Genomic DNA, 14,459 nt, shown 5'->3' on the forward strand with positions numbered 1-14,459 from the left:
TCTAGTTCTTACTTTATTAGCAAACGTCTAAATTTATATATTCTGTTGATGACTGCACTTTACTAAGGGTCAGTAGAGAGAATTAAGAGATGAGATGATAACAAATCTTAAGTGGGGATTTTTATGTTCTCCTTTCCTGCCCTTATGTTATAAACTACATTACCTCATTACCTTTCCTCCTGTTTACTGATTATAAATTAGTTAAAGTGCACCCAGGGGCCAGCCTCTGGAAGAGGGCTCAGGCTTTTTTAGAGATTAGAGAACTTCATAAATTTCACTTTTGTCTTTGCTTGACCCATATTTGATTCTGTTATAAATACTTATAAACTAAAGAACAGGTATGTGGTTTGTCTCTCAAATGAAATCTGTAGCAATTGATTGTAATCCATGAGAAAGAACTTCCCTAATTCAGTTCAGTTCAGTCACTCAGTTGTGTCCGACTTTTTGTGACCCCGTGGACTGCAGCACAGCAGGCTGCCCTGTCCTTCACTGTTTCCCGGAGCTTGCGCAAACTCATGTCCATTGCGTCGGTGATGCCATCCAGCCATCTCGTCCTCTGTCATCCCCTTCTCCTCCTGCCTTCAATCTTTCCCTGCATCAGGGTCTTTTCCAACATTCACCCATTTGTATCAAATATGACCATTTAAACTTCAAATAGACAAAGATTTCACTTTTTTCCCCTTGTTTTCCTCCAGTGTAACTTTTGAGTACAGATGGTCAGGCACTCCTTGAAAGCCCAAGCTTTGAAATGCAGAAATTATATCAATACAAAAATATGAAAAGTTCTTAAATAGTAAGGCTATTGAAAACAAACTAATGGAAAAGTGCTTTGGAACTTGCAGTGGGTTATACCAACATAGGCTATTATCTTTTGAATCTTGTATCTTTATTAACCAGGTTTCTGTTTTTGTAGCGAGATGGCGTTTCCCTTCCAAGACATGAAGGCTTATAAACAGTAGGGGCTTTAAGGAAGTTTTCCCTGGTAAGCTGACTTAACAGCAGATAAACTGTCACTCCGCTTCCCCACAATTCCCATCAGGTGTCAGAGCTTCACCAGAAATCACTTAAAAGATTTATTTGAACTAACTGAATGACTAGATGAACTTAAATTTGTTGTAGAATCACTTGCACTTTTCTGCAGAAACAGACAAAAAGCCAAACTAGTCTCTATTCCTCACAAGACAGCTTCTGCAGCTCAGTTTGTTTCACTTATTACAAGATGGGATTTTAAGATGTGTAGATGGGAAGATGTGCGAGTGCACGCCTGAGCCTTCTGCTGGGTTAGACCTGCAGCCGTTAGGGTTTCTGGCACACTTTCGACCGTCCGCGGCGTCGATGAGCCACCTGACTCCGACACACTAGCCCGGCCTTACATTTACAGCGCTGGGACTGACCCAGAACTGGGCCAAAGTTGTAATGCCTCCCAGAACAGACCTGTCCGTCCTGTAGCAGCGGTTTACAGACTTTGTTCCAAAAATGATGAGCGCAGCAAAGTTCGGGCCCGCAGTCTAAACTTGTGAGACACTTTTGTCCCTTTCGTGCTGTAACGAGATTGACACAGGCTTTAGTGATAAGCAGGTGGCTTGTTGGGGTGTGACTGGGGTGAGGCAAGGCAGGGAGGATAAGCCAGCAAACTTAGGCTGGAGCAGCACGCCTGGCTCCAAGGCTGAGCACAGCAGTGAAACGGACAGCTCTCCCGAGCAGAAGATACTGCCTGAGAAGGCAGAGAGCAGGAGGAGGAGAGGGCAGCAGAAGATGGGATGGTTGGATGGCATCGCTGATTCAATGGATGTGAACTTGGGCAAACTCCGGGAGATGGTGAGGGACAGGGAAGCCTGGCGTGCTGCAGTCCATGGGATCGCAAAGAGTTAGACGTGACGGCGACTGAACAACAACCGAGGTAAAACCTCTGTCAGAGAAAGATGGGGTTTCCTGTCTTGAGACGTAAAGTAAGTATCACTCGGCAGTGTTTTAGTAAAGGGGATGTGTGCTGACATGTTAAGAGACCACCGTTTAGACGGGGACCAGTTAACCTAAAGACACCACTAGGAGCAGCCGGTTCACCCTCAAACATTCCAGCTGCTTTCTGTCAAAGGTTGAATTTTAAGATTACAGCTGTTTCAAAAGCATCTTAGTGAAGTTTGTATTTTGTTTGAGAGTGAAAAGTTACTGCATTTGTTTTCATCTCTTTTATTTTTTATTTTTTTTAAAACAAGCTTATTGGCTTATCTGTGTTGGATGTATTTTTTTTAATTGGGCTATGTGTGTGTTAGTTGGTCAGTCACGTCTGACTCTTCATGACCCCATCGAATGTACAGCCCGCCAGGCTCCTCTGTCCATGGGATTTTCCAGGCAAGAACACTAGAGTGGGTTGCCATCTCCTATTCCAGGGGATCTTCCCAACCCAGGGATCAAACCCACGTCTCCTGCATTGGCAGGCAGGTTCTTGACCACTGCTGCTGCTGCTGCTGCTAAGTCACTCTGTCGTGTCCGACTCTGTGACCCCAGAGATGGCAGCCCACCAGGCTCCCCCGTCCCTGGGATTCTCCGGGCAAGAACTCTGGAGTAGGTTGCCATTTCCTTCTCTGATGCATGAAAGTGAAGAGTGAAAGTGAATTCGCTCAGTCATGTCTGACTCTTAGCGACGCCATGGACTGCAGCCCACCAGGCTCTTCCGTCCATGGGACTTTTCAGGCAAGGATACTGGAGTGGGGTGCCATTGAGCCACTCGTATATATATGCGAGCACATATATATATATATATATATATATATATATATATATATATATATGTATGACCACACGCTCATATTTGAATGCTGCTCTTACCCTTCTCGGGTGGTGGCGTTCCAATATTTGGCTTCCTCGTGCGTTTGTCTTGCTGAGCTGTGTGTGCCTTTGTCTCCCTCTCCATCATTGGCCGTACGTCTTCCCGTAGAGTACAGACATCTGAGAGACAAGCAGGCGGGGTTAGAGAACGAGAGCCACGGGCAGGCACATCATCAGGCTGCCTGAGAGATTGGCAGGGCCTCTGCCTTCAGTCTCTCTGTGACTGTCTAGGTTTCTGGGACACGTGCATTGCATATTTATATCTCACATAAGGCAGAGAAAGGGGCTTAAGAAACTGAATCAAAGCGGAAACAGTGATTCCAACTTGCACCCTGCCTTTAAAATCATCTCCACGTTGCTGGCAAGAGTTGTTGCCAGGAAAGGAACTATTTTGCTGCATCGAAAAGAGGCAGCTGGGGAGATTCACTTCCAGAATGACATCAGGGAGCCTTTAGAGAGTGCCTGTCGTGGGACATCGTCGTCCAAGAGACCCAGGTGCTGCCTCCGCCTCGTCGGAGCACAGCAGTCCTGTCGAGCTCTGGGCCGACTCACTGTTCACGCAGAGCATCCCGGGGCAGCACATGTTGACATGCTGGCACCGCCTCCGTGTTCTACGGCAGGTGGCGCAGAACGGTTTCTCATTCCAAAGTCTGACGCAGAATTTTCCAGCACCGCAGTCTTCGTCAGACACACACCATGAGTCCTGTGAAGGGACATTTGTTCACAGGGTAGAGAATCCAGGGAGATGTGAGCAAGCCTTATACTGCAGGCAGGAGGTGGAGGGAGCCGAATGCTGAGGCCCTTGAGACGTTGCCACCAGCCTCTAGCAGCATCTTCATTTCTTTCCACTAGAGTTGGTTTTCTCCCACGAAGGGGAGAGCAAATCACCAACAAAGAGACCTATGTGCTGCCAAGGTTATTCGTGTTTGAAAAATTGTCCTACATTTAAACCCAGAATTTAATTTTTATGCTCTTTGTGAAAATGGAAGAAAATGTTTTCCCATGTGTCGTAGAGGTGGTTATGAGATTTAAAAATATATATATTTGTTTACTTATTTATTTGGCTGCACCAGGCCTTAGTTGTAGCCGTGGGATCTAGTTCCCTGGTCAGGAATCGAACCCAGGCCCCCTCCTCTGGGAGTGCAGAGTCCCAGCCGCTGGACCACCAAGGAAGTCCTTGATTACGAGATTCTTGCTCTGTGGCTAGAAGCCCTCGACACTGTGCTACAGTTTAATGAGATGGAAGGCTGGTGTTTGTGGCAGCTCTATCTAGCTGACCTTTTGACTCCATCAGTCACCATTGGCCAAGTAGCCCTCGGGGGACCTCACCCAAGTCACCTGATTCTTAGGGATGCCTCATTTGCAGAGGAACAGATTCCAAAGACCAGCTTTTCTCATCTACAATGGATGCTTTTTCAAACAGATATGAACATTTCCTATAAAACAGTTCTGTGAAGTGAGAGGGTGACAAGCCGGTGCTCCTTGCCACATAGCATTAAACTAATAACTCCCAAATTCCCTGACTGCATGGCCTTAGTTAAATCCCTTAGCATGTCTGAGTTGCATTTTCATCGTCCGTTGTTAGGAGGCGTGACAACTATCTCAAGCTCTAAGGAAGCAAGGTATTATGTATCAGAGGCCTGGCACGTAGCACAGCCTTCTCAGTGTCCACTTCCTCTCTGATTTATAGGCGAATTGAGAGCTCAGTGCCCTGAAAAGCCACTGGGCTTCTTGGGTGAGTTAATGCGAAGGTGACTGGATTCTCCCAGGCGGCCTTCAATCCAGCTCACAGCCTTTCCAGCTCCCAGGCTAGTTGAGATGAACCGTTTGAGACCCCGATCTGAGTGATGCTTCATGCAAATCCAGCACCCAGCCCTCCTCCCTTGCAGGGCGTTACCTCCTGGGCCTCTTGTTCATCAGCAGAGTTCTTAACGCTGAAATCCATAACCAGGGCTCCAAGGGGGGCGCACAGCCAGCCGAGCCCCAGCAGGACCACCAGCATCATCCTCGACCCTCTCAGACCTCCCCGCGTCCTCTTTGAAGCTGGGCAGCTCTGCACCCGCAGTGGAGCTTTGGCCGAGATGGAAACTCAGCAAGTTGCTGGGAACTGCTTTTTCTGAAAGAGAAGGGCGGAAGGTGTGTGAAATGCCATAAGCCAGGTCTGATCTGCAGGTTCCCTCTTGAACTATTTATAGATGTGTCCCCTCCTTTCTCCCTGCTCCCTCCTCCTTCATTTCCTTCCTTCTTACCCCACACAGGCTAGAACAAATCCCTGCAAATCTGTTTGATCAATAGTTCAAAACAAGGACTCAGTCGAGTTGGGAGCACAGACAGGATTGCAGCCGCTCCTCCTCCAGTGGTTGAATCCCTCTTAATTACGGCCTCTCAAGGTCAGTTCAAAGGGCCAGCAGAGGAGCAGGATGTCTGTATCAAAGGCAAACTCTGATAATCTCCTGCATTTCCTACCTTCCATAATCCTGTGGGGGAGGAGGGAGTCCGCTCTAAGAGCTGTTTTCACAGCTAATTGTGCTCCCAAGAAAGAATGGCTCCTATTAGCCAATGTGCTATGCGGGATGCCAAAAACTAAGAGTTAGAAGGGTACTGAGACTTTTTTTTTTTTTTAATTTTTATTCTTACTTTATTTTGCTTTACAATACTGTATTGGTTTTTCCGTACATTGACATGAATCAGCCACAGGTGTACAAGAGTTCCCAATCCTGAACCCCCCTCCCACCTCCCACCCCATATCATCTCCCTGGATCATCCCCGTGCACCAGCCCCGAGCATCCTGTATCCTGTATCGAACATAGACTGGCGATTCGTTTCTTACATGATAGTATACATGTTTCAATGCCATTCTCCCAAATCATCCCACCCTCTCCCTCTCCCACCAAGGATCTCATTCAAATATGAAGGAGAAATCAAAAGCTTTATAGACAAGCAAAAGCTCAGAGAATTCAGCACCACCAAACCAGCTCTCCAACAAATGCTAAAGGATCTTCTCTAGACAGGAAACACAGAAAGGCCGTATAAACCCGAACTCATAACAATAAAGTAGATGGCACCGAAACATTTTAAAAGATGCTCAGGTAGTGAAGACTATGCTCAGGTAGAAACGAGGGACGATGCCTCTGATTAGCTCTGGCATCCAGATGTAAAGAGCCCAACAGCTTAAGAGCTGTGAATGTAACAGCACCTGTTCCGGCTAAATGTCAATTGGAAAAGAATTCTCCTTAAGATGAAAATGGGACTGTTTGAGGTTAGGATTATTTAATCCGGAAAATAATGAAATTTATGAAAATTGTCCTTTTAATGAGAACCCCAGAGAGCCCATTGTATATACAGATTTACACAACTTAATAGGAAGGTTGGGTCCATTTTATTGAGCAGTGGATTTAACTTGTGTTGTATGGTGGTGAATTGACTGAAGCAGAACAGTCTCCAATATAGCAGATTTCAGAGGGAATTTCATGCATTTTAATTTAAACTTTTATAACTTCTGCTTCATCCCCTTTTGTCTGATTTTTTTTCCAGTCAAAGTGTTACCTAACTCAAATAATTTTGACATGCACTTACCTTCCTGGTGGCTCAGACGGTCAAGAATCTACCTGCAATGCAGGAGCCCCAGGTTCAATCTCTGGGTCAGAAAGATCCCCTGGAGAAGGGAACAGCAAGCCACTCCAGTATTCTTGCCTGGAGAATTTCATGGACCGAGTAGCCTGGCCGGCTATAGTCCATGGAGTCGCAAAGAGTTGGATATGACTGAGTTAGCAACTCTTTGTCACTGCCTAAGTACTTTAAGGGTAGAACAGTCTGAATGTGGATCTAAAAATCCCTTTACCATTGGCTTTGTTCTCAGGGTAAATTCATCCCACTACCTGGGATGTAAGGTACCCTTTAAAATCTAAAGACGCATTTTTTCTATGCCATCAATGTCATTCTTAGTATCACTGGGTCTTCTTCCAGAACCAGCTGACCTCAGTTGTCAAGATGAACCTGGATATTCTGTGCCAGGGGACCATTCTCAGCCTCAAAGGCTGCCCAGTGCCCTGGCGGCTGGGGCAGGCAACCTGAGGCCCCTTTCCTTGGCTCTCTCCCTGGTGTTGGGGTGTCTGCCTCCATTGTGTGGAGTGAGGAGCTATTTCTTCTGCAAGTACTCCTTTCTCATGTGAAGCAACATGAAACACCCTTTGATAGTAGGCTATGCCTGGTGACTGGGTGTGTTACAGAATTTATTTTGAAGTTGGACAATTATGACCAAAGATAAAGGAGAAAGCCCCAGGGTTTGTCCCTTGCTGGGTTTCTCTGCTTCCTGTTAGCTAACTGAAGAGAGAATATTAGGGCAGAAGAAGCCTCTGGCAAAACACACAGACAAAAAGGACTGGCACAAATATTCACTGAGTACTTTGTATGGAGCAGAACCTATGATTAGGTATTGGGAATAAAAGATAAAAATGGTCCTTGCCTGTGAGGAGTTAATGTCCAGAAGACATGTATGTAGAGACAATTTCTATATATTACGACAAACACGAACAAAAAGGCAGAAATGTGGGGCTGGAGGATCACAGGGGAGGGCGCGATTAGCCCTCTGGAGGAGGGATTATTTGAGGTGGGTTTTGTGGGTTGAGTAGGAGTTCCCTAGGTTAAGAAGCAGGGGATGATACGTCTCAGGCTCAGACAGTGAAGTGGGAACAGGGGCAGGAAGGCGCATATCAGTTCTAGAGGGTCTGTGTGACTGGAGCAGATGGTGGAGAGACCAGAGAAGGCTAGATTGTGCAAAGCTGATAACAGGCAAAGGGAACCAGAAGACGTTATTTCATAAGCAGAAGAAAGTCACTGGGGATATTTGAACTTGAAAATTACAGGATCTAATTTTAAATGCTTTTTAGGAGCGCAGTGCTGGCAGCAATGTTGGGCTTACAGTGGGTGAAAGTGAATGCGGGGCCAATAAAGAGGAGGTGGAGGAAGCGAAGAGGAAGGCTGGTGTGAGCAGGTGCTGACAGTGAGGACGGCCAAGGATGGGATTTTGCAGGTGGATCTCCATCGCCTGATGTGAGTGAAACGGAGGAGTTCAGGTCACCCTGACATTTCTAATTCTGTGCACAGGTGGATGGTCATGTCTTCCCAAGTGGCACTAGGGGTAAAGAAGCCACCTGCCAACGCAGGAGACCTAAGGGAAGTGGGTTCGATCTCCGGGTCGGGAAGATCCCCTGAAGGAGGACATGGCAACCCACTCCAGTAATCTTGCCTGGAGAATCTCATGGTCAGAGGAGCCTGGGAGGCTACAGTCCACGGGGTCACAAAGAGTCAGACACACTGAAGCAACTAAGCACGCGCATGGATGGTCATGCACTGTAGATGGAATTAGGGATGGGAAAGTGGGTTGGGGGCAGTGGGACAGAGGCCAGGAGCACTGTGATCCAAGTCATCAAGCCTTTGCTGGGTATCCATCGTGGAGACCGAAGATTAACCCCTGTGTCCTCCGGGAGGAACACTCCCACGGACGAGAGGATGTGAGGATTCAGACATACCAGACGCAGGAGGCTGCAAACGGGCAACAAGACTGAAAAGCAGGCTTCTCCTCTCTGTCTCTGTCTGACTTTGTCTCAGCCTTGCAAGACTGAGAGCTTCAGAGTCAGGTGGACCTCATTGGAGCACCACACGGACGGGCCTTCCCTGTAGCCCCTGACTCCCGAAGGCATCCATCTGCCCACTGTAGTGTTTATAAAACTCTGTTGTGATTGGGCACTGTTTTGTCTCTACAACTATAGACAAAGGTGTCATCTTTGTATCCTCATGCTTGGAAGGCCTGGCACATAATAGAAGCTCCATACATTGTTTTCTGTGACGGAAGACTACATAAATAAATGCATTTATTGTGACTTTGAACAAGACACTCCACCTTTCTGGGCTGCATCTCCACAACCGTAAAGTGGGCATGACTCCCCATAAGCCCTACATTTGGAGGGTTCAGGGCATGCCTTTGTGTAGCGGGCCTGCTGCAGTAACTGGCACTCATACGCTCTGTCCCAGGCCACCCTCACTGAAGCTCAGGACCCAGCACCCCACACAGCCCTTCCTCGGCGGTGCTCAGCAGAAGTTTGTATAATACAACAGTTGTTGTTACTCAGCAGTTGAGTCGCGTCCTACTCTTCACGACCCCACGGACTGCAGCATGCCAGGCTTCCCCATCCCTCACCATCTCCCGGAGCTTGCCCAAGTTCATGTCCATGGAATCGGTGATGCCATCCAACAGTCTCATCGTCCGTCGTCCTCCTCTCCTCTGCCTTCAGTGTAATCCTATGCCCAAAGACACATCCACACCCAGCCCCAGTGGCCCGTTATTTCTAGGTCTCCCAAAGGCCAGAGTGACCTTGAGGACGATACCAGAGTCTCCCTGGAAGACGACCCGGGGTGTTTCCAGATCTGCAGAGGCTGCTTGTGGATAACAGTCAGGGTTCCTCAGCCAGGATGCCCCGTGACTGCGCTCACCACCCTCAGGCTGAGGTCAGTCCTTGCAGCTTAGAGATGATGGAGCAGTGGGAAGTGGATGCCAGGGAGGAGCAGAGGGGAGAGAAAGGCTTCAGAAGTGTTTCTGCTGAGAAGGAATTGATGCCTTTGACCTGTGGCATTGGAGAAGACTCGTGAGAGTCCCTTGGACTACACGGAGACCAACCAGTCCATCCTAAAGGGGATCAGTCCTGAATGTTCATTGGAAGGACTGATGCTGCAGCTGAAACTCCAATACTTTGGCTACCTCATGGGAAGAGCTGACTCATTGGAAAAGACCCTCATGCAGGGAGGGATTGGGGGCAGGAGGAGAAGGACGACAGAAGATGAGATGGCCGGATGGCATCAGCGACTCAATGGACGTGAGTCTGGGTAAACTCAAATGGTAAAGGACAGGGAGGCCTGGTGTGCTGCTGTCCATGGGGTCACAAAGAGTCGGACACGACTGGCCGACTGAAACCCAACAGTAAGTCAGGGCCCCTGAGGTCCCAGACGCAGACGGCGGAGCACTGCCCGCTCCCCATGCTGGGAACCTGGCCCCTCCCATGAGGACGCCCTAATGTACTCTCCTGGCCTGGATGCCCCTGGCGAGGACTGTGGGCCAACTGACAACCCGAGCTGGTCCTCCTCATGCCTCGGGGAGCTCCTGGCCCAAAGGAAGGGCAGGATCAGGGAGTATAGACTGAGCTCAGGGGAAATGAAAATACCCGAAAAGCAATTCCACCCCCCACCCCGGTTCAGTAAGGAGGGAGATGTGAGTCCCAGCCCGGGAAGTAGGGTGTGGGCTGGTGTGCAAGAGCTGACAGCTGTGCCCTCCAGTGACAGCTGCTGTAGTTCACATCAAAGTCAGCATTGTGATTTATATTCACTTCCGAAAGCGAAGTTTTGTTATGGCTCTCCTGTCAAGACCAGTTTGATTTCCATACATTCTGCATCTCTTAAAATCAAAGGAACCAAAAGGAGCAGGTCTTTGGCAGCATGTCACAGGACATGTTCAATAAGTGAAAGATGAGAGGGGCGGGTTGATGAGGGGAGACAAAGAGTGCAGGATCCCTGCAATCACTGTAGCCGTGTAAACACTGAGGTCAGGAGAGGACCGCCGAGGAACTGTGTTTACCAGAGGTCTTGCCCCTTCGGGTGGTTCCACTTCTGGAAATGGCTTGGATGCAGTCAGGAAGATGGAGTCCGGCCCATCACCGATCTTGAGGCCTTGGCTGGGTCACGGGCCTCTCAGCCTCAGCTCCTTGTGGCCTGGAGGGCTCCTCCAGACCAGGTTTTGGGGAATTTGCAGATAGATGGTGGGGGAGGTGACTGCGATGTCACACACCCTGGAGGCACCACTTGGACCCAGACTGCTGTCTGTGTGAGTGGCCCCCTTTCGGAGCTGTGCGGTCAGACGGTGTTAGGACCTCCCTTTTCTGCAGCAACAGCCTCAGCCCTCCTGACCCCACAGCAGACGTGTAGCTGAGAACGGCACCAGGGGCCCCTAGCTTGCTTAATCCAGGTCGTGCTCTGCCTTCTTTGGGCTGAAAAAAAATTCGATGATGCTGAGTGTGATGCATGAATCCTAACGGCCTTGCCTGCCTTGCTGTACCCCGTTCCTGGGCGCACACCATACTTCTGTGTGATGGAAATCCCACGGACTAGCTGCTTGCGTTCACGCTGTGGTCTGAGGTCAGAGTCCCCACCTGCTTAGGTTCCCTGCCACCTTCTCCACACACTTGAAGGAGGGACAAGGAGCCCTGCAGGGGGCTCTTTCATGAGGGCGCTGATCCCACTCACGAGGGCCCCACCTCCAGACCAAGCGCCTCGGGAGGTTCCCACGTCCAACACCATCACACTGGGAGCTAGGAGAGCAACACATGAAGGCCCACAAGCATTCAGACCACAGCATTGCTCTTCGTCCTCTGCATCCTGTAGCCCCAGACATACTCGTGTTACACAAGACACGGACATGGGGGTAGTGACAGCAGTTGCCGCTGTGAAAAGGCAAGGAAAGATGTTTAAAAAGCTGCCCGGTTATGACCCAGCAATCCCACTTCTGGGCATACACACCGAGGAAACCAGAATTGAAAGAGACACATGTACCCCAATGTTCATCGCAGCACTGTTTATAATAGGCAGGACATGGAAGCAACCTAGATGTCCATCAGCAGATGAATGGATAAGAAAGCTGTGGTACATAAACACAATGGAGTATTACTCAGCCATTAAAAAGAATACATTTGAATCAGTTCTAATGAAGTGGATGAAAGTGGAGCTGATTATACAGAGTGAAGTAAGCCAGAAAGAAAAACACCAATACAGTATACTAACGCATATATATGGAATTTAGAAACACGGTAACGATAACCCTGTATGCGAGACAGCAGAAGAGACACAGATGTATAGAACAGTCTTTTGGACTCTGTGGGTGAGGGAGAGGGTAGTATGATTTTGAAGAATGGCATTGAAGCATGTATAATATCATATAAGAAACGAATCGCCAGTCTAGGTTCAATGCAGGATACAGGATGCTTGGGGCTGGTGCACTGGGATGACCCAGAGGGATGGTACGGGGAGGGAGGAGGGAGGGGGGTTCAAGATGGGGAACACGTGTATACCCGTGGCAGATTCATGTTGATGTATGGTAAAACCAACACAATACTGTAAAGTAAAAAAATTGAATAAGAAAATAAAATTTAAAACAAGCTGCCCGGGTCTCAATACACATTAGCTGGAAACAGCATCACTTGTCTTCAGTCACGGCAGGAGTCAGGCAGCTGGGACGAGGCCTTGGCACTGAGTTGACTCAGGGAACTGATGGCCTTTTGCTGATGCCACTGAGGGTCCCAGCAGCCTGCACTCATCCGTGTAGGAGACTTGGGTGGTTTCCTTTTCAACTGAAATACACCTGTGTTCTAGAGTGGGTCACAAGGTCCTTTCAGCCCCTTTGTTATGGCAAGGCCCTTCGGCACAGTCCACTTTGCTTTATTCTCATTGTTGCTGTTTAGTTCGCTAAGCAGTTGTCAACTCTTTGTGACACTGTGGACTGTAGCCCACCAGGCTCCTCTGTCCATGGGATTCTCCAGGCAAGAATACTGGAGTGGGTTGCCATTCCCTTCTCCAGGGCATCTTCCCAACCCAGGGATCAAACTGAAGTGTTCTGCCTGGCAGAGATTGTTTACTACTGAACCAGCTGGGAAGTCCTTTATTCACTGTACTGACTATAATTTAATAATAAATACCCTGCAGGGAGGACAGACGCCTAAAGAACTGAGTGGAGACCAACTTCCATTCTTCTTTTCAGCTTCTCTTCTTCTATGCCGTTTCCGCTCATGGTTTCATCATTTGAGTCTTTCTCTGTCTCCTCCTTGCTCTGCACTCTCTCAGTCACATCCTTCTGCACCCCTGTAACTCACCCACTTACTCCTCCTCTTCTCCCCTGTGCCTTCAGAGCCTGGTGGCACCGTAGCCTGATGACCAGCCCTTCAGGCCAAGAAGCAGCCTCCACCATGCGGGGTGGGGCTGGGGGTGTGTGGCCAGCGCAGGGTCTTTCTGTGGCATCTGTAAGCAGGCGGCCAGAGGGTTCGGAAGGGAGAGTGTAGAACCGAGCCCCCCACCCACCGCGTATGACTTTGCAGGACAGAGTGGACCTGAGCAGTGGCCCACACACACCCCATCGCCTGTTTCAGGGGAGGAGCACACAAAGGGGAATCCATCCAGCCTGCGGACGAGATGGGGTCTGCACTCTAACTGGAATCTGATTCTTCTTCCTCAAAGGTAGTGGGTGAATCCCACAATATTAGGAGACCCCAGACCTGCCTGGTGTCCCAATTCTAAAGAAGCAAATTTAAAAAAAGAACAGCTCTGGTGACTACAGTTAACAGATCTGTGCTGTGAACTGGAAAGTTCCTGTGAAAGCAGAGCATCAGTGCTCTCACCATAGTAACAAAATGACAATTATCGGAGGGTAAAAGGACTCCTTCCTTAACCTGTATGTGTCAAACCGTCACACTGTACACCTGAAACTTACATAGTGTTTCATGTCAATTATACCTCAATAAAGCTGTCCTGAGCTCTGCACACAGAGTCCCCACTGGAGGGGAGAGGCTGTGGGCATTGACCCTCTTTGGGGTGCTCTCCAGGGATCCCAAGTAGTAGAATCCCTTCCCAGGATCCAGACTCTGCACCCCTTCATGGTGAGTCTGCCTCTGGCTTTTCTATCGACCTGGGAGTTGTGTTGTATGTGACTCACGGGGTGTGATCTGTCTCCTGCCTGAGGTGAACCCTGGGAGTGGTCCAAGCCTCCCCAGAACTTTGACCACAGAAAGCCATATGGTGGGGCCCCTTGGGCGGGCCTCATCCAGATGGTTTATTTCTGGGGAATCTCCATTTTAAAGATGAAGACACCGAGGCTCAGAGAGGTCAGGTAACTTGCCGAAGCTTACACAGCTAGTGAGTTGCAGACCTCGGATTTAACGCAAATGTTCTGGTTCCCAAGTTCATTCCTTCCTGCACACCACACTCCACAGTTCAAGTTCCCTGAAACATAGCTATATATTCACCAAAGGGACACTGCTTCTTTCTATTTTCAGGTTACATAGGAATATGTCACCCTCCTTTTTCTTAACTTATCCTTTGTGTAAAGTGATCATAGTGCTTTACTAGCAAGTGGTTAAAAAGAGCTAATTTCCAGGTTGTGTAAGCCAGGCTGTACCCAAACCCACAAGTGGAACATGGACAAAATTGATTTCCTCATAAAAACAATTTGTAAATATTTCCTGCCCTTTTGACATTCAACTTGGACTCTAACTTGGGTAGGGAAGCCCCATAACTGTATTCACAATTGTATGGAGAGCTTGGATGAGGCTCTGGGGGCAAGGGAAGGGCTGGGCTCATCACCCTGACTCCCATCTGCAGCACTCACCTGCAGGGTCAGCTTTTCTTTACCTCATTTCCTTGTGCCCCCTTGTGGTCAAGAGTGACATGAGTGCCCAGAAGGCCCAACGTGAATTCCAGGGACTGATCTCAGCAGCAGTTCCCAGTTTTGGGTGGAAATTCCCCAGGGCACAGCAGTCCCCTTCTCATGAACCTAGGTACTTTCCCACCTTGTGAAAGTCAGTTTAACTTTTCTAATT

General features: G+C 48.7%; 1 protein-coding gene across 1 annotated transcript; it reads right to left on the reverse strand.

Annotated features, from left to right (window-relative positions):
- Positions 1–869: 869 nt before the first annotated feature.
- DKK4 (dickkopf WNT signaling pathway inhibitor 4) lies at positions 870–4,945 on the reverse strand. The gene is made up of 4 exons (XM_069572708.1): positions 4,727–4,945; positions 3,382–3,532; positions 2,830–2,949; positions 870–1,541 (listed from the first exon to the last, which is right to left on the reverse strand). The coding sequence occupies exons 1-4, from the start codon at positions 4,832–4,834 to the stop codon at positions 1,297–1,299; spliced, it is 624 nt and encodes a 207-aa protein (XP_069428809.1). The 5' UTR covers positions 4,835–4,945; the 3' UTR covers positions 870–1,296.
- Between the last annotated feature and the right edge of the window lie 9,514 nt (positions 4,946–14,459).

This window comes from Ovis canadensis, chromosome 26 (genome assembly GCF_042477335.2).
Source record: "Ovis canadensis isolate MfBH-ARS-UI-01 breed Bighorn chromosome 26, ARS-UI_OviCan_v2, whole genome shotgun sequence".
In the NCBI taxonomy this organism is placed as follows: domain Eukaryota; kingdom Metazoa; phylum Chordata; class Mammalia; order Artiodactyla; family Bovidae; genus Ovis; species Ovis canadensis.